General features: G+C 56.0%; 1 protein-coding gene and 1 pseudogene across 2 annotated transcripts in view; one reads left to right on the top strand and one right to left on the bottom strand.

The window, feature by feature from the left end:
- Positions 1–1127: 1127 nt before the first annotated feature.
- LOC136405933 (large ribosomal subunit protein uL18-like) lies at positions 1128–2178 on the bottom strand (annotated as a pseudogene).
- Positions 2179–5206: 3028 nt separating this feature from the next.
- Positions 5207–17346, top strand: part of TBC1D14 (TBC1 domain family member 14) — a 110842-nt gene continuing 98702 nt past the window's right edge. Inside the window, exons 1-2 of one of the 2 annotated variants that reach the window (XM_066387841.1) lie at positions 5207–5361; positions 15946–16681. In XM_066387841.1, the coding sequence (XP_066243938.1) occupies positions 15963–16681 (719 nt within the window). In that variant the 5' untranslated portion in view covers positions 5207–5361; positions 15946–15962. Of the gene's footprint in view, positions 5362–15945; positions 16682–17346 lie in introns of those variants that run through there. The other variant, XM_066387840.1, reaches the window with a different exon arrangement.

The raw sequence follows: 17346 nt of genomic DNA, 5'->3' as shown, positions 1-17346 counted from the left end.
CTGTGGTGTGCTGTAACAGGGAGCCCCTCCCCCCCAGTGCTTTCTCTTTCTGTTTCCTTCATGCCTACTGCCTTAGGCCTCCACCACTGGGCACCTCTTAACAATCAGTGAGCCACAGGCCACGGGCGGCAGGGGGTGTCCCCACACCCCCCACCATAGGTTGTGATCTGTTGGTTTCATCGTAACTTACTTGTTCCAATTACTTGGGATGCTCTAGGAATGAGTGACCCTTGATTTTGGGCCAGACCCACCTGGATTCAGTGTTCCCAGTGAACTGGGGCAGTGATACAGCATCATGGAGGTCTGGGACAGTCAGAGACGCTGTTACAGAGGTGGACCACACAGAGAGCAGACTCGTGGCTCCATAGCCGGCACACTCCATAACACCAAGTCTGGGGACTTGCATTGATTACCGTATTTCCCCATGTATAGGATGCACCTTAATTTGGGGACCCAACATTTGAAAAATAATTTATTACATAAAGTTATTGAACTCAAGTTTTAGTTATCATAAAATTCATACAACTCATCACTGTCACAAACTCCCACCCATTAACTTGTCCTCATCTGTGTCTGATGATGAATCACTCTTCAACAATGAGCGAAAAAGCGTGAAAAAGTGGGAAATGCAGGTAAAAAATCTACAACCACCGAATAAGATGCACCCAGTTTTTAGACCCCATTTTTTTTTAAAGGAGCATCTCTTACATGGGGAACATGGTATCTGAACTCTTGGAGCTGGGTTCTCCCCATTCACAAAATGGCAACATCATTTGACTCTCGCTTAACTCGGGTTGGTGAGAAGGGCCAGGGGCGGAGCCCTCCTCTGATGGCCCCAAGTTACTGTGCTTTTCGAAGTCTGTGACTTACCCACCAGGCAGCATCTTAGCACATCTTCACTGTAAAGACAGCACATGCTTGCTCTGGGGAAACTTGTCTCCACACATACAGGGGCAGATAGTGACGTGTTCCGCTAGTCACTTGGGTGTTTTCTTCCTGTCTTTTATTCCTGTGGATGATACAGATTCCATATTCCTCTATTTTTTTTTTTTTTTTTTTTTTTGGCTTGGCCAATGTGTTTATTATTGTCTTTTATCTGAAAAATCTTCATAGAAAATTGGGGTTTGGGTTTATTTGCCCTCAGCAGCCTGTTCCTGAGCTCGGAGGGAGCTTCCCTTCTTCTGAGCTCCCCAAACTTTCTTCTGGGCAAGAGACATTTTGGGACAGTTCCACTTTTTAGCTTCTTGCTTAGGTTTCGTCTTGTAGACTGGATTCGCTCAGAGAGCTCCCCATCTCGCCTGGAGTTACACTGTTCTCTGTGTACTGAGAGCATTGTTTCTTGTAAGCATCTCCATCTCCTTCGTCAGGGAACGAATACAGTCCGCCAACGTTCTGCCCCTGTGCTGTGCTTCTGAGGAACCTCTGCATTGAGTTCCTTGCTTTCTGAACCGTGACCATAAAAGGGCATTGTTCGGTACCGCGAGGGACGAACAAACCTCTGTCCACAGCTCCCTTCTGGGCCCTCAAAGCTCTCTTTTTCAGTCGCCCCCAAAGCTCTCTTTTCAGTTGTTGTTCTGGCAAGCCCTCCATCCGAAGAGCAGGTGAAGGTACCAGGTTGCCCATCGATGCTTTCCGCATTGTGTTCACTCAGCCTTCGTAGATTTTGGTCCATGCCAGACTCCACCTAGCCTTCGTAGATCTGGTCCATGCCAGACTCCACCTAGCCTTCGTAGGTCTGGTCCATGCCAGACCTATCGAGCAGCCTGCGCTGCAGCCCGACCTGCCAGCAACACTCGTACTTCGGGAGTTCACAAGCATGAGCTGCACAAACCGTGCTAGCTCGTCCCATAGGGGCATAAGCACTCTGACCAATGCTATCTCTGCTGGTTATGCAAACTACCATCCTGTACTTGGGTCTGTTGTATTTAATTTTGATCCTGGACTACCAAGTGTTTGTGGGTACAATAGTCCGTTTTACCCTCTTGTCATCCTCTATATTTCACTTGGTGCCTCTTGGAGTAGCCCTCATTCTTGACAAGATGGACAAACCCCGTGCTGTGGAAGAGACCCGTGTCAGCAGTTTGCCACATACACACCTGCCGGTCCAGCACAGTTTGGGGAAGGGCGGAGTCCATCTTCTTTGATTTTCTATTTTCAATTCAGTATCACTCTTACAACTTAAGCACTTCCTTTGTTCTGTATTATAAATTCTTTAAAGGTTTTTTTTAAAAAATGGCTCCATTTAGTTAACCTTCCCTCATGGCTGGACTTGTACATTGTGTCCACGTCAGTGTTGTAAAGAACACAGTGCCTGGTGCATGGGGCTCTTTGAAAATACCTAAGCCTAGGCCGGTTCATCTGGAGGTGAGATGCAGTTTTGGAAGGTGTGGAATGGAATGTGCAGACACGTTTGGGAACCGCTTGCCTGGCGTTTATGTGCATTATTTCATGTCAGCGTTGCAGAAACACGTGGGGATGGTCTGTGATCACAGCCGTACAGAGCGGGCAAGAAGTGACTTGCCCAAGGTCCCAGGACCCGTCAGGACTTGGGATAGGTCTGAAGGCGGATGCCCCGCCCAGACCACCCTCCAAAAAACCTTGCAAGGCCCCACCCAGCTCTTGTTAAGTAGTAACTATTGATATATAGACTTCCTGAATCAAACCTGGCTTGTCTTGTTGACTGCTCTGTTCCCTGCTGGTGACATCGGTCTACCGGGATACAGGATGGTTTTAGGAGCTTCCTGGAGCACAGGGATTCTGAGTGCTATAGTTTTCTCTTCTGCTTCCTCCTCTCCTGGGGCCACGCCGTCTCTGTCCTGAACATGCTCCTTCTAGGAGTCCCGCCTCCCAAATTCCCTGATTTTACTCTAGTGCAGGTTGGAGACGGGTCCCTGTACTTGTTAAAACTGAATAAAACATAAGCCGATGGCTGTGGTGTGAGGGTCTGAGAGCTGCTTTTTTGCAGCACAGGCAGAGGCTCCGTCACGGTGGCTCCTCGGGTGGTTTGGACACTTTCCAGTCTCAGTGTGGCTATCTCCCCTGAACATATCAGAGATGGAGGCTGGGGGGGGGGGGCGGTGGCACGGGGGTTTCAAAAAGTGACTCGAGTGTGAGTGTGCATGGCAACACAGCTGATTTTGCTCACTGTCCTTGTAATACTGTTAGACTCAGGTTGTGATGAGAACTTATCTGGGCCACTTCTGGGTGTTGGTGACAAATGGGTCAGACCACACTGAGGGTGTTAGTGGCTGGTGGGTTCCAGGGAGGGGCGTGTGGGGCTGGGGGGCGGGGCAGCAGGGTAGGGAGGGCAGTGAGGAAAAGGCGTGGGGCTGGGGGGCGGGGCAGCAGGATAGGGAGGGCAGTGAGGAAAAGGCGTGGGGCTGGGGGGCGGGGCAGCAGGATAGGGAGGGCAGTGAGGAAAAGGCGTGGGGCTGGGGGGCGGGGCAGCAGGATAGGGAGGGCAGTGAGGAAAAGGCAGACAGAGGGCGCTCAATGCAAATCTGTGGACCACAAACTTTTTTTGTTGTTCTGGATGCAGGACAATGGTTCCTTGTCATTGTGTGGTTTTAAAACCCTAAGACGCAGAATGAGGGCTGGAAGGGATCTGTGGAGTCACAAGGAACACTGTAAAATCAGATTTATTCATCTGATGTATTACATTGCTAAGTTAGGCCTGAAGCAAGTGTTCGTCCCCATTGTTTCCTTATGAACTGGGGAGGCCACAAGTTGAAGACCTGGTATTATTTTTCTTTGAAAGCACTTAGACATAAAAGCGTTTAAAAGTGTCTTCTGTGCCCCAAGCCCTGGAGGGTGTTAATGTGTTCTATTAAGAGCTTTCCTTTTTCAAGTTCTCACCCCTCTTGCCACCATAACTATGTAATAGGCGCTGTTTGCAGAGCTATGAGACAGAAGAAACAAGTCAGGGGTTCTCTGGTCCAATCTGTATGATCATGGCCCAGACAACGTACAACGCTCCAGTGCACGTGCTGTCTGTGATGGGGATTACCCTTCCTGTCCCGACCACTCTGCTCGTGGGTCCTTTCTTAGCCTCAGCTATTCGGCCTCTGAGGTTTCCTCTCTGGTAATTCCACCTGTGGCAGCGCTCAGAACTCCTGGCTGGTCGGATCAAAGCCTTCCGGCTCCCAGCCCCAGGAGTCTTTCCTCTAACCTTGACGTCTATAGAATATAATAATTTAATAAATATTTAAGGACCTACTATTTGCCAGGAGCAGGGAACAGAGCAGTCAACAAGACAAGCCAGGTTTGATTCAGGAAGTCTATATATTGAATAGTTACTATTTAACAAGAGCTGGGTGGAGCCTTGCAAGGTTTTTTGGAGGGTGGTCTGGGCGGGGCATCCGCCTTCAGACCTATCCCAAGTCCTGACGGGTCCTGGGACCTTGGGCAAGTCACTTCTTGCCTGCTCTGTTCGGCTGTGATCACAGACCATCCCCACGCGTTTCTGCAACGCTGACGCGAAATAATGCACATAAACGCTAGGCAAGCGGTTCCCAAACGTGTCTGCACATTCCACACCTTCCAAAACTGCATCTCACCTCCAGATGAACCGGCCTAGGCTTAGGTATTTTCAAAGAGCCCCATGCACCAGGCACTGGGTAAAAGCTCAATTAAGGACAACTACCAGAAAAGCCCATTTACAGAGTAAGAGACTAAGGCCGGGCAGGAGGTCTGAGGCTGCCCGTCCCGGGCCTGAGGTCGCGGTTCGCGCGGACACAGGGCTCCTGCCTCCGGGCAGGTAGGGGGCTGGGTCCCCGCGTCCCTCCTGCACACCCGCCCTGGGGCAGGGGCGCCCATCGATGCGCTCCGCCGCTCGGCTCCCCACGCCTGGTCCTTGCCCGCTCGAGCCCCTACCCCTCCCGGCCGCTTCCCACTTCCAAGATGGCCGCGGGTGGAGCCGAGCAGGTAAGGGGGTCCCCGGCAGGTGTCCACAGGGGCTCTGCGGACACGAAGACCTCCTCCGGCACCGCTCGCGGCACCCCTTGGCCCTCGGGAGAGAAAAGGGCCGTCGACGCCACTCCAGGGCCCTCGGGAGACGGGAGAGCGGCCGGAGAAAGGGCTGCGGAGGGAACGTCGAGCTCTCAGAGCCGCGGCGGCGGCGGGAGGCGGCTGCGCGAGGCGGCTGCGCGAGCGGAAGAGCGGCCGGCGGCGGCAGGGGGCGGGGCGAGGGCGCGCGGGGCGGGGCGAGGCGCGCTGCGCTGTTGGCCCCGGGCGCCTCTCGCGCGCACCTGCTGTCCCGGCCCCGTCGCTCCCGGCGTTCCGGCCGCTCAAGTTGCGGTTCCCGCAGGACCTGCGGTGCCGGCTGGCGGGCTCCGGAATGGCATCGGAGCCGAGCTAACCCGGGTACCGAGGGCCTGCCGCGGGCGGGACGGGCGGGAGGGAGGGGAGCCGGAGGCGCGGGGCCGCTGCCACCTGCTGCAGCGTCGGCCGGAGCGAGCAGGCGGCCCGAGGCGGGCGCGGAGGGCGGCGCGGGGCCGGGTCCTGCCCAGGCGCCCCCTCGCCGCGCAGCCGCCGCCGCCGCCTCCCGCGCCGCGGAGTGCGTGGGGGCCCGGGACCACCGCAGAGACCCCCGGGGAGGCGCACGCCCCGACACGCTCCTTTTCCGGAACTTGAAAAGTTTTCCTCCTCGGATGAGCGGGGCTCCCGGGCGGGGAGTGCAGCCGGCTCGGCGCGCGGACCCGCCGCTCCTGGCCGCCGGGACCCTTCCACCTCGGGGTCCCGACTCCCGGTTGCCCCCCTCCCACCGTGGAGCCTTTGATCCCCTTCCTCCTTCTTGGAATCTTTGCCCCTGGGTCGCGGGCCCCTCCTCCTCGGGCTCCCATTTCCCGGCCACGGACCCCCGCGCCTCGGTGACCCAGGCGGAGTGGGCGCAGCAGTGCGCGCGGGGGCGCTGCCCCGGGCCGGGCCGGGCCGGGCAGGGCAGGGCGCTGCCAGGAGGAAGGACTCGGCTGGAAGCTGCGGAGGCGAGGCCGCCCCCTGGTGAGGACGGCTCCTCGGGGAGCGGAGGGCTGGCCATGCACGCGCCAGTCCCGAGGCTCCGCGGGGGCGTTTTAGTGGCCACGTGAAACCGCTTCTGTCTTAAAAATTGCACAGGGCACCGTTTTCACCAGGATGGCACTGGAAGCCTTGCACTGGGGGCCAGCATCTGCAGCGCGTTAGCACCCCGTCGTTGTCCTGCTGTGCAAGTGGTTAGGTCCGCAGGCTGGGCACTTGCTTTGCATGGACCAATCGGCTCTTCCAGCGGTCTTGGAACACTTCCTCCTGCCCTGTTTGTGTGCCAGTCTCGAGTTCAGGTGTGACTCCTCCCCACATCTCCTCCCCTGCGCCACCTGGGTTGGCCCTCTGCCCCTGAGCTCTCTTTGCAGTTCTGTATGTTTGGCTCCTTGAGACTGTGGGCTCCACCTGGGCCCCAGCCCTAATAGGAGCCCGGCATGTACTTGGGTACAGGGGTTATTGAGTGAATGCAGCGTTTGGGAAACATTAGGGAGGTAATGGAACTAACTGGTTCAGAGTCACCCAACTGGAGAGAGGCAGAGGTGGGATTCTGACTCCGCTCACCTAGATGTCCTCCACGGTTCCAGCAGGTCGCGGCTGGTCCCTGCTCGGCACTCACTTTGCACTGGGCTGGGTTTGCTTCAGGTCTGAGAAGCAGTTTCCACAGTCTGCCCCAGCCTCACCTGGCTTTGCCCATCACTGCAGTTCTCTCTGTCAGGGACCCTCCCTGTGCCTCTCCCCCCTCCACTTTTCTGTCGCACCATCCCCCGGCTGTGCTCTCTCTGTCCAGTGGTGAATTCCTGTCCTTCCTACCGCCACTTCCCCTTGTTTGTGCTCTGTAGGAGGCCTCTCTAATGGCAGGACCCAGCTTATCAGAGCACGGCTCCCCCATTGGTCAAAGCATCTGACCTTCCTGTCCCAGCCTCAGCACAGGAGACAGCTACCTGCCTGCTGTGCTTGCTGGTGGACCTTTGAGACCTTGGAGAAGATTTGTCATCAAAATAGACATTTATGCATAGGTAAAAGGAATTTAGGAACATGACTGTGGTGTTTGTTAACGTTTGTGTGAGGGCCGGGGTTGTTTAGAATTCTAGATTTCCAAGCAGGAAGGACTTGGGGCAGGTCAGCGGACCTAGTCATCTGATGTGACAGGTGGGGACATTGAGGCCCAGAGCTCAGTCAGTGCCACAGAACAGACGTGAGGAGGGAGGTTAGTGACCGGAAGAAGCTGTGCGGGGAGGCTGTGCAGATAGGCTGCCTGTGTTGGAGCTTGCTTATGCAAATAAGGTGCTAAAATAGTGGGCCTGAGCCGGCTGGCCCTGTCTGGTGCCCAGGAAAGAACACCAGCCAACTCTTCTCAAGCTGAACTCTTGCCTGGCACAGTTCTAACGGCTTTATGTTGATTTCTTCTCCTAATCTCGTCAGCTGCCTAAGGAGATAAGGGTCTATTATCGGCCCTATTTGACTACACAGAAATTGAGCGACAGGAAAATGAAGAAACCAGTTCAAGGTCATGCAGTAATGGAGGAGCTGGGATTTGAACCTGGACAATCTATCTCCAGAACCTGCATTTCCCCACCTGTTTTTTATTTTCTTAAACTTTTCTGTGAAACTAACATAGATACAGAAAAAGATTGTTAACTGTGTGGCTTATTGAGTATCACAAAATTCTAGGGCCTGTGTTCTTTTATTTATCTATTTTTAAGTGAGAGGAGGGGGGATGGAGACATGGAGACACAGACTCCCATAGCGCCCCCACCGGGATCCACCTGGCAGCCCCCTCACCCGTCTTGGAGCAACCGAGCTATCTTTAGTGCCTGGGGCGGACACTCCAACCAGTCAGGCCACTGGCTGTGAGAGGGAAAGAGATGAGAAGGGAAAGGGCCTGTGTTCTTAAGTACGTCAGCAAGCCATACATGTGGGCTTTTTTTTTTTTTTTTTTGTATTTTTCTGAAGCTGGAAACGGGGAGAGACAGTCAGACAGACTCCCGCATGCGCCCGACCGGGATCCACCCGGCACGCACACCAGGGGCGACGCTCTGCCCACCATGGGGCGATGCTCTGCCCCTCCGGGGGGTCGCTCTGCCGCGACCAGAGCCACTCTAATGCCTGGGGCAGAGGCCAAGAAGCCATCCCCAGTGCCTGGGCCATCTTTGCTCCAGTGGAGCCTTGGCTGCGGGAGGGGAAGAGAGAGACAGAGAGGAAGGGGGGGGGGTTGGAGAAGCAAATGGGTGCCTCTCCTATGTGCCCTGGCTGGGAATCGAACCCGGGTCCCCCGCACACCAAGACGATGCTCTACCGCTGAGCCAACCGGCCAGGACCTACATGTGGGCTTTGACGTCAGACCTGGTTTGCATCCAGTTTCTGTTGCCGTGTGAACTTGAGCGAGTTCCTCAGCCTCTGAATCAGTTTCTTCAGAGTACTTGTTCCTTGCATGTTCGGTAAATGGTTTCTCTTATTTATTCATTTTTTTAAGTTTTTCTATTGATTTGAGTGGGTGGGAAGAGGGAGTGGGGGGGGGGAGAGAAAAGCATCAACTTGTTTCACTTAGTTGTTCCATTTAGTGGTGTGCTTGTTGATTGCTTTTCGGCCATGCCCTGACCAGGAAGTGGAACCCGCAGCCTCTGGCGCCCCAGGTCGATGCTTTATCCACTGCACCACCCGACCAGGGCCAATGGTTTCTTTTATTAATAATTAAGGTTGTAAATTATGTTGACCTTAAGTGACCTGAATACCCTTCTAACTTGTCAGTTGCGTCTCAATGACATAGCTACTTATGATGATTAGTTTTGGTAAATCACTAAATGTAGCTGAAACATTTGGGGGTTGTAGAGAATCCCCATATATTGAATGTCATTAATTTAAAGTGTCCCCACCTAGGCCTTTTAAACATGACCACCTTTTGGGCAGCGTAACTTACACGTCTTCTCAACAGTTTAACCCCAGTTTCTGCCCAGTTTGCTGATGGGCCACAACTTATTGAAACGACATTGTGTTAAGTTCCAGCTTCCTAAAAGTTGCCATTCACCCTCCAGAGGAATATATTGAGCTCCTAAGACATTCTTGTTTTTAGGATTTCTTTTTTTTTACCCTAAAGAATAACCCACTTAAAAACCAAACTACTTTTATAGTTGACTTATCTACTTTAGATAATGGAAATTAATCCATTGTTTTAGGCCCTTGTGCTAGCAGGGTGAGTGAAGAACAAGTACGTACTTTAGAGTCAGATTAGCCTCGGCGCAACCACCGTGCTGCACGGCCCTCCATGCCCCTGCCTTGTCTGTGAGGTGGCAGTGACGGGGTCGTTATGGAGCTTACACAGGTGGTGGGCGTGAGCGCCGAACACGGTGCCCAACGTGCAGTGCACACTTGGCGAGCGCAGAGACAGCTAGCGGAGGCACCGGAGACCTGGGAGGTCCTGTGCCTGTCTTTCCAGGATCCTTCCTGCCTGAGACAGGACTGGCTTCAGAAAGAGAAAGGTGGTGATTGGTACTTGGGGGGCCTCTGTGGAGCGGACCCATCCACACGAGCTGCCACAGAGGTGGCTGCACTGGCTGAAGAGTGAGGGTCGAGAGTTGGTGTCGGAGCTGGGTTGTCTGGAGGCTTGGCACCAAAGGTACGCAAGTGAGTGCCCACAGCCTCCTCGGAGCATCCGGCAGAGCAGCGATGTCCCTGTGCTGACGGGGGCTCGAGGAGGTGGCTGTCCTCCTGTCCTCCGCAGTGTCCAGGGAGGCAGTGATGTCCCTGTGCTGACGGGGGCTTGAGGAGGTGGCTGTCCTCCGCAGTGTCCAGGGAGGCAGTGATGTCCCTGTGCTGACGGGGATCGAGGAGGTGGCTGTCCTCCGCAGTGTCCAGGGAGGCAGTGATGTCCCTGTGCTGACGGGGGCTCGAGGAGGTGGCTGTCCTCCGCAGTGTCCAGGGAGGCAGTGATGTCCCTGTGCTGACGGGGATCGAGGAGGTGGCTGTCCTCCGCAGTGTCCAGGGAGGCAGTGATGTCCCTGTGCTGACGGGGTTCGAGGAGGTGGCTGTCCTCCGCAGTGTCCAGGGAGGCAGTGATGTCCCTGTGCTGACGGGGGCTCGAGGAGGTGGCTGTCCTCCGCAGTGTCCAGGGAGGCAGTGATGTCCCTGTGCTGACGGGGATCGAGGAGGTGGCTGTCCTCCGCAGTGTCCAGGGAGGCAGTGATGTCCCTGTGCTGACGGGGATCGAGGAGGTGGCTGTCCTCCGCAGTGTCCAGGGAGGCAGTGATGTCCCTGTGCTGACGGGGGATCGAGGAGGTGGCTGTCCTCCGCAGTGTCCAGGGAGGCAGTGATGTCCCTGTGCTGACGGGGGCTTGAGGAGGTGGCTGTCCTCCGCAGTGTCCAGGGAGGCAGTGATGTCCCTGTGCTGACGGGGGCTCGAGGAGGTGGCTGTCCTCCGCAGTGTCCAGGGAGGCAGTGATGTCCCTGTGCTGACGGGGGCTCGAGGAGGTGGCTGTCCTCCGCAGTGTCCAGGGAGGCAGCGATGTCCCTGTGCTGACGGGGATCGAGGAGGTGGCTGCCCTCCGCAGTGTCCAGGGAGGCAGTGATGTCCCTGTGCTGACGGGGGCTTGAGGAGGTGGCTGTCCTCCGCAGTGTCCAGGGAGGCAGTGATGTCCCTGTGCTGACGGGGGCTTGAGGAGGTGGCTGTCCTCCGCAGTGTCCAGGGAGGAGCCGGGAGGAGGAGGGCGGCGTCCTGGGTGGGCGGCGTCCTGGGTGGGCGGCATCATCTCTCCCGGGAGCCACCAGGAGCGCGGTTTCCCCTCTGGGACCACAACTAGATCATTTGGGTTTTGGCTTCATAATCTGACTCTTATTTATGAATAAAATAGGACTTAGTCAAGGCTTGGCCCCATTGCTTCTGGAAGAGGAGAGAATCAAACTGTTGGTGTAGGGCGGGACTGCTTTCCAGAGCCGCACTCGGAGTCCCCGCAGAGCCTCTGTCCACTCTGACTTGTATCAGCCCCGGACACGGCCCCAGTGGAGGGAGGTGGCTGGCAGCCCTCGGACACAGCCCCAGTGGAGGGAGGTGGCTGGCAGCCCCGGGACAGGGTCCCAGCGGAGGGAGGTGGCTGGAGTCTCTGCGACCCGCAGGCCTCGGTGTGTGGCAGGTAGATAAAGCTCAGATGCTCTCGCTGCCTCAGAGGAATAGTCTTCTTCTCACTCGGACTTGACGTCTCCCGTGCTTTCTCTCATCTGGGAGGTGATGGCCAGTCACCGCTGGACTCGCATCGAGGGCTTTTACGGCTGTGTCCTGAGAGCCCGAGAGTATGCACTGTGCCGGTCACTGCTGCAGGGCTTGTGTTCTTGGGCCGTCGTGGGTTAGACTTTGGGAAACAGCCACGGAGGGAGGAGTTGTGTTTTTTACTTTCCGACACCATCGACAGCCGACAGCTTTCTCTGCTGGGTAGTCTGGTGGCAGGCGTGATGCACAGGGCGGCCCTCGCTTCCTGGTGGTGTCTGTCGTCACGTGCCAGGAGCTCGATGGGATGGGCTTTCTTTCTCCTGTTACCTCCACTGCTCACCTTGTTTTTGGAATATAACCCGGCTCTCAGCAGATGTTTCTTGGATGCATTGTTCCTGAAACATGCCCACTGAGAGCACAAGTTGTTAGTGATAATTAATTCAGCAAATAGATTTTTGAGTCCTTAGGCCATGCCAGGTATTTGGCCAGGCACTGGTGTCCAGAAACCAGTGCGGGGAGACGGGAACAGCTGTAAATAGAGTTGTTTTAGGCGTGTGGGGGCGGGGGGGAAGGAGCCTAGGAGGAAGGAGGCCTGCAGCTTTATGGGAAAGGTAGGAAGGCTTCTCAGAGTACGGGGCGTAGGAAGTACGCTGTGTCTCCCCGTGGCACCTGCTGCGAGAGCCCCGGGGGCGCTGAAGGCCAAGCTGGGAGAATACCCTGGCGTGGTGCACTGATCCTGGGTGCTGAGAGAGCCGCGGTGACAGGGTGAGGCTGGCGAGGCTGGCAGGGGGGTGAGGAGGGCCCTGCGCCAGCTCAGGGAATTTGGGCTTATTCTGTCCTTAGACAACGTGTGACTTGGAGGCGGGCCATCGGCAGCTGGCCTCCTGGCGGGCTTCCAAAGTCCGCCCGGCAGCCTGTCTCGGAAGCCCGCACTTTGTGTGGCCACCACCCCCTTCAGGGCACCGTGGGAGGCGGCGCTCTGGAGTGTGGCTCTGGTGTATGGCGCTGGTGGCACCAGGCGGAAGGGTTTGAGGGCAGGTGGCCTTGGCCCCTGCGGGTTCGGTTTGCGAGTGCGTGGCAAGCGGAAGTGCTTTTTCCCTTTTCGGTTTATTTCCCTGAAGGCTGACACCCTGTTCCTGAGCCCAAATGAACTTTAAAAACTGGACTGGGAAGCGGCAGAGGCCTCCAGGTAGCTCTGCGTCGGCCTTAGAAGGGGCCCTGGCCGCTGCCCGTCTTGGCCACGCGGCGGAGAAGCATGCGGAGCACGGGCCACCGCCACGCAGCCCGTGGCTCTGGGCTTTGCCGCGCTGGCTTCGTTCTTCCTGAGCCTTCGTCTCGCTGACTCAGAGGGTCCCCTCAGCACACTGGTTCCGTGTTCCTGTCGTTCTGGTGTTGATGTTTCAGTTCACTCTCTCTGTTTGGGAGGAGCACGAGCTTTCAGTGTGGCTGACGTAGAGAAAGTTCACGTGTGCTGGGCGCCTACCATGCGTCGGGGGCAGGGCGTGCGGGCATCACACCTGTCCTCTCGTTCACCCTCCGGAGCCCCCGGGGTGTCTCCACGATGGCCCCGTTTTACCGCTGGGGGGCCGGAGGCTGAGGCTCAGGGAGGCTGAGCACCTCCCCTGGGGTGGCCCCCGCTGGTGAGTGGCCCACCGAGAACTGAGCCAGGCCTGTCAGTCTCCTGAGGATTTCCTCTGGGTTGACAGTTTTTGCCAGCATGACCTGTTGGAGTGTTGATGGTGTTTTGATAATTCTAGTTACCTTTGATGTCGCCAAACATGAGTCCTGAACTCTGTGCTAAAAGTGCTCCTTATCCTGTGGGCTGAGCTCAGGGCGTCTCCCGGAGCGGGGCCCAGAGAGAGTTTGCTGTGGCCTCGCTGGGGAAGAGCGCATGGCGGGCGGGGTCTGGGGGGGTGGCCCTGGAAGCCAGGGCAGTGCGTATTGTGAAGCATGTGAGATGTGTTTGCACATTGGGGGGGGGGGTGCTCAGACCCTTTCAGAGGGTGAACAGTTTGCTCTGTGGGTCAAAGAGCACTTTACTTTTTGCAGCGCCTTTGTCATTTCACTTCTGTGTGAAGCCGCAGTTTTGTCTGGATTTCTGTTTTGCTGTCGCACAGTGAGGGTCTGCCTTCCAAGAGAAACAGATGACCGATTAGTATAACATCATGCTTAGATAGCCCTTCCTTCCTCACTGGGTCGTATTTCAGATGTTTATATGTAGTTCAGCCTATTTCTGAATTCTTTCCTGTTTTTATTCATTCTTCCATATTGCTGTCTTTGCTTTGGTGCTGGGCTGACTGGTTCCTTCAGCTTCTGGAAGGGAAGGAGATGAACGCCTCCTTTTCTGCTTTTAATGAATTTGCTTGTGTTGTATTGACATTGAGAGGAGGACATCCTCCTCCTCCTCCTCTTCTTCCTCCTCGTCCTCTTCCTCCTCGTCCTCCTCCTCCTCGTCCTCCTCCTCCTCGTCCTCGTCCTCCTCCTCCTCCTCCTCCTCTTCTTTTTCTTCCTTTTTTATTCAGTGAGAGGAGGGGAGGCAGAGAGACAGACTCCCGCATGTGCCTGACCGGGATCCACCCGGCATGCCCACCAGGGGACGATGCTCTGCCCATCTGGGGCGTTGCTCAATTGGTCAGCAGCCGAGCTCCTCTTTGCACCTGAGGCAGAGGCCATGGAGCCATCCTCAGTACCTGGGGCCACCTCGCTCCAATGGAGCCTTGGCTACAGGAGGGGAGAGAGAGACAGAGAGGATGGAGAGGGGGAACAATGGAGAAGCAGATGGGCACTTCTCCTGTGTGCCCTGACTGGGAATCGAACCCGGGACATTCATACGCCAAGCTGACACTCTACCGCTGAGCCAGTCTGCCAGGGCCAGGCCAGGCTTTTTAAAGGAGAGGAGGAAGCTTTTTGCAGAAGCTAAAATCACACCCAAAGGGCAGTGGCCATCGTTGTGTCTGCCATGCTCCACAGCCTCCACCTACTTGCTGTTTATAATAGCAGCTCTACAGAGTGCCTGCTGGGGGCCAGGCACCCATTCAACGGTTTCTCACGGTATCTATTTTTAATTCTCCCGAGACGGTGTATAGTGGAACTGGGATTAGAACCCAGGAAGTCAGAGTCCAAAGTGCCACTCTCTCTGTTGTTCTGCTCCATAGATCAGATTTAAATGCCCCGCCAGATCTCTTTAGTTTTGATATTTTACAGCAGGGGTCGGGAAACTTTTTGGCTGAGAGAGCCATGAACGCCACATATTTTTTCTTTTAATTTTTATTTTATTTATTCACTTTAGAGATGAGAGAGAGAGGGAGAGAGAGAGACAGAGAAAGAGAGGAGAGAGAGACAGGGGGGAGGAGCTGGAAGCATCAACTCCCATATGTGCCTTGACCAGGCAAGCCCAGGGTTTCAAACCGGCGACCTCAGCATTTCTAGGTCGACGCTTTATCCACTGCGCCACCACAGGTCAGGCAACGCCACATATTTTAAAATGTAATTCTGTGAGAGCCATACAAGGACCCCTGTACATTACGCATTATCCAATAAAAATTTGGTGTTGTCCCGGAGGACAGCTGTGATTGGCTCCAGCCACCCGCAACCATGAACATGAGCGGTAGGAAATGAATGGATTGTAATACATGAGAATGTTTTATATTTTTAACGTTATTATTTTTTTTCTTAAAGATTTGGCTGCAAGCCAGATGCAGCCATCAAAAGAGCCATACCCGGCTCGCGAGCCATAGGTACCCGACCCCTGTTTTACAGGATAATAGAAGGTGACATAACAGATGCTGGGGTCCTCAGTCCGCTGGGGACTGTGCGCGCGGGGCTGGTGCACCTCACACCCCCCCTTCCCCTCTGCAGTCTCAGCCAGAGGACCGCAGGCAGGGTCCTGGCTCCGCGGGGCCTTGACTCCTCCCCCTCACGTCTTCACTGTAGGGTTATGGGCCTTATTTTTCCTTTATTGCTTCTCTGCACCGAGCTGGCCTTCTGACCTGGGTTTCATAGCTCCAGACTGGGCCGGCCGTCTCCCAGGTGTGGCGTGCTTGGGGGTCGGTCCCACAGAGCCCAGCCCTGCCGCTCAGTACCGGTACGATCTTGGACCTGTCTCTTGACCTCTCCGAGCCTCCATTTCTTCTGTGGTAAAGGGGATCGTGTGCCTTTTCTCACAGGCCTGAGTGAGGTGACTGAAATATTTGTGGAGGGTCACTGCTCACCAGGATGCGGTTGGCGTCATCTCACTGCGCGCGGCATGTACCGTTTATCTTGTTTTCTGCCTTGAAAACTTGATTTTTGTGCTGTCTCAGAGCAGGTAGATCCTTGACTTATGTGTGGATTGTGAATTCACAGTTTCAACAAAGGTAGCCTCCTCTCGTAAAACAAAACAAAGCAAAGCAAAACAAAGCACGGGAAACAGCAACCTGGCTGCTCAACGTGGTCCTCACGCTGCTTCGGGCTGAGCCTGAGGTGGGAGCTGGGACTGGTGGGCGGTGCTGAGGATGGTGAAGACGTGGTTTTATGTATATTTACCTTACACAGATCCCTCGCTGGAGTCATCTTTCGGTTACTTTGTATCATGATCATTTATGTAACAACGCGAGCTTCTGGTCTGGAATCACACCTTGGTGGAACTGTCTTTCAAGGACTCCTTCTTTTAAAATAGGTGTCAAAACGTTCGAGTTGCACCTTTGGCTTTTGCATCCACTGCCTTAAAATGTCCCTTTTGGTGTCTTTCCTAGTTTCTCCCTGGACCAAGATGACCGATGGAAACCTTTCCAGCTCTACAAATGGCGTTGCCTTGTTGGGCATTCTAGACAGCCGGTCAGGAAACCACCTCCGGAACCTGCAGCACCTCAACCTCAAGGCGTCCGGGTCCCTCTCGTTGCCTGAGCATGGGCCCAAGCTGAGGCTCGGGGCTTCAGACCAGCGCAGCCTGCAGTCGGTGGACTCGGGCATCCCTACTCTGGAGATCGGCAACCCCGAGCCTGTCCCCTGCGGGCTGGGCCACGCGAAGAGGAAGCAGCCCGAGTCGGAGCCCGTGCCCGAGCGGGCCTGCCAGAGCGCCTGCCCGCTGCCGTCCTGCGTGCCCCCAGCTCCCGCCGGCGCCGAGCGGGAGCAGAGCGTGCGGAAGTCCTCCACGTTCCCCAGGACGGGCTACGACTCTGTGAAGCTCTACAGCCCCACCTCCCACGCCCTGAGCCGCAGCGACGATGCCTCCGTCTGCAGCGTGTCCAGTCTCGGCACGGAGCTGTCGGCCACGCTGTCGGTCAGTAACGAGGACATCCTGGACCTCGTGGTCACGAGCAGCTCCAGTGCCATTGTGACCCTGGAGAATGACGAGGACCCGCCGTTCACTGACGTCACCCTGAGCTCCGTCAGGGAAGCGCATGACCTGCACCCGCGGGACTGTGCTGATGGCTTTGCGGAGGGAAGTAGATCGAAACTGTTGGGACCGTTTAGTAACTTCTTTACCAGGTAATGCCGTCTTTGTTTCTCCAGAAGCTCCAGGGCTGAATTCCTCAGACCAGACGAGTTGTTCTTCTCGTCTAAAGTGTGCTGTGTCTCCTGCCTGGTTGGGCTGGCCTGTGTCCTGCAGGGGACCACGCCTGTGTCCTGCAGGGGACCGTGCCTGTGTCCTGCAGGGGACCACGCCTGTGTCCTGCAGGGGACCGTGCCTGTGTCCTGCAGGGGACCGCGCCTGTGTCCTGCAGGGGACCGTGCCTGTGTCCTGCAGGGGACCGCGCCTGTGTCCTGCAGGGGACCACGCCTCTTCCCAGGCGCCCAGAATCCTGGGGAGTGTTGCGTGGGACTGGTCTGTTGGTGACGCTGCTCTTTGATTCCTCCCTGCTCGCTGTCACGTCTGTGTCCTTGGCTCTCTCATACAGTCTGTTGTCACTTCCTGGCTTCCGACCGGCTGTGGCTGATGGTGACCCAGGAGCGGTGCGTGTTACCAAGTCAGTGGCCTTACTCTATCAGCCTGCTTCTCTGAAGGGCCCTTTGCGCAGATGCCTTGAGGTTCTTGAGCCAGTGGAGGATGCTCTCCCATCCAAGTACTAACCAGGCCCGACCCTGCTTAGCTTCCGAGATCAGACGAGATCGGGCGCGTTCAGGGTGGTATGGCCGTAGACGGCAGCGGAGGG

This window comes from Saccopteryx leptura, chromosome 5 (genome assembly GCF_036850995.1).
Source record: "Saccopteryx leptura isolate mSacLep1 chromosome 5, mSacLep1_pri_phased_curated, whole genome shotgun sequence".
NCBI classification, from domain to species: Eukaryota; Metazoa; Chordata; class Mammalia; order Chiroptera; family Emballonuridae; genus Saccopteryx; species Saccopteryx leptura.
This window is presented reverse-complemented; position numbering and strand designations above follow the sequence as displayed.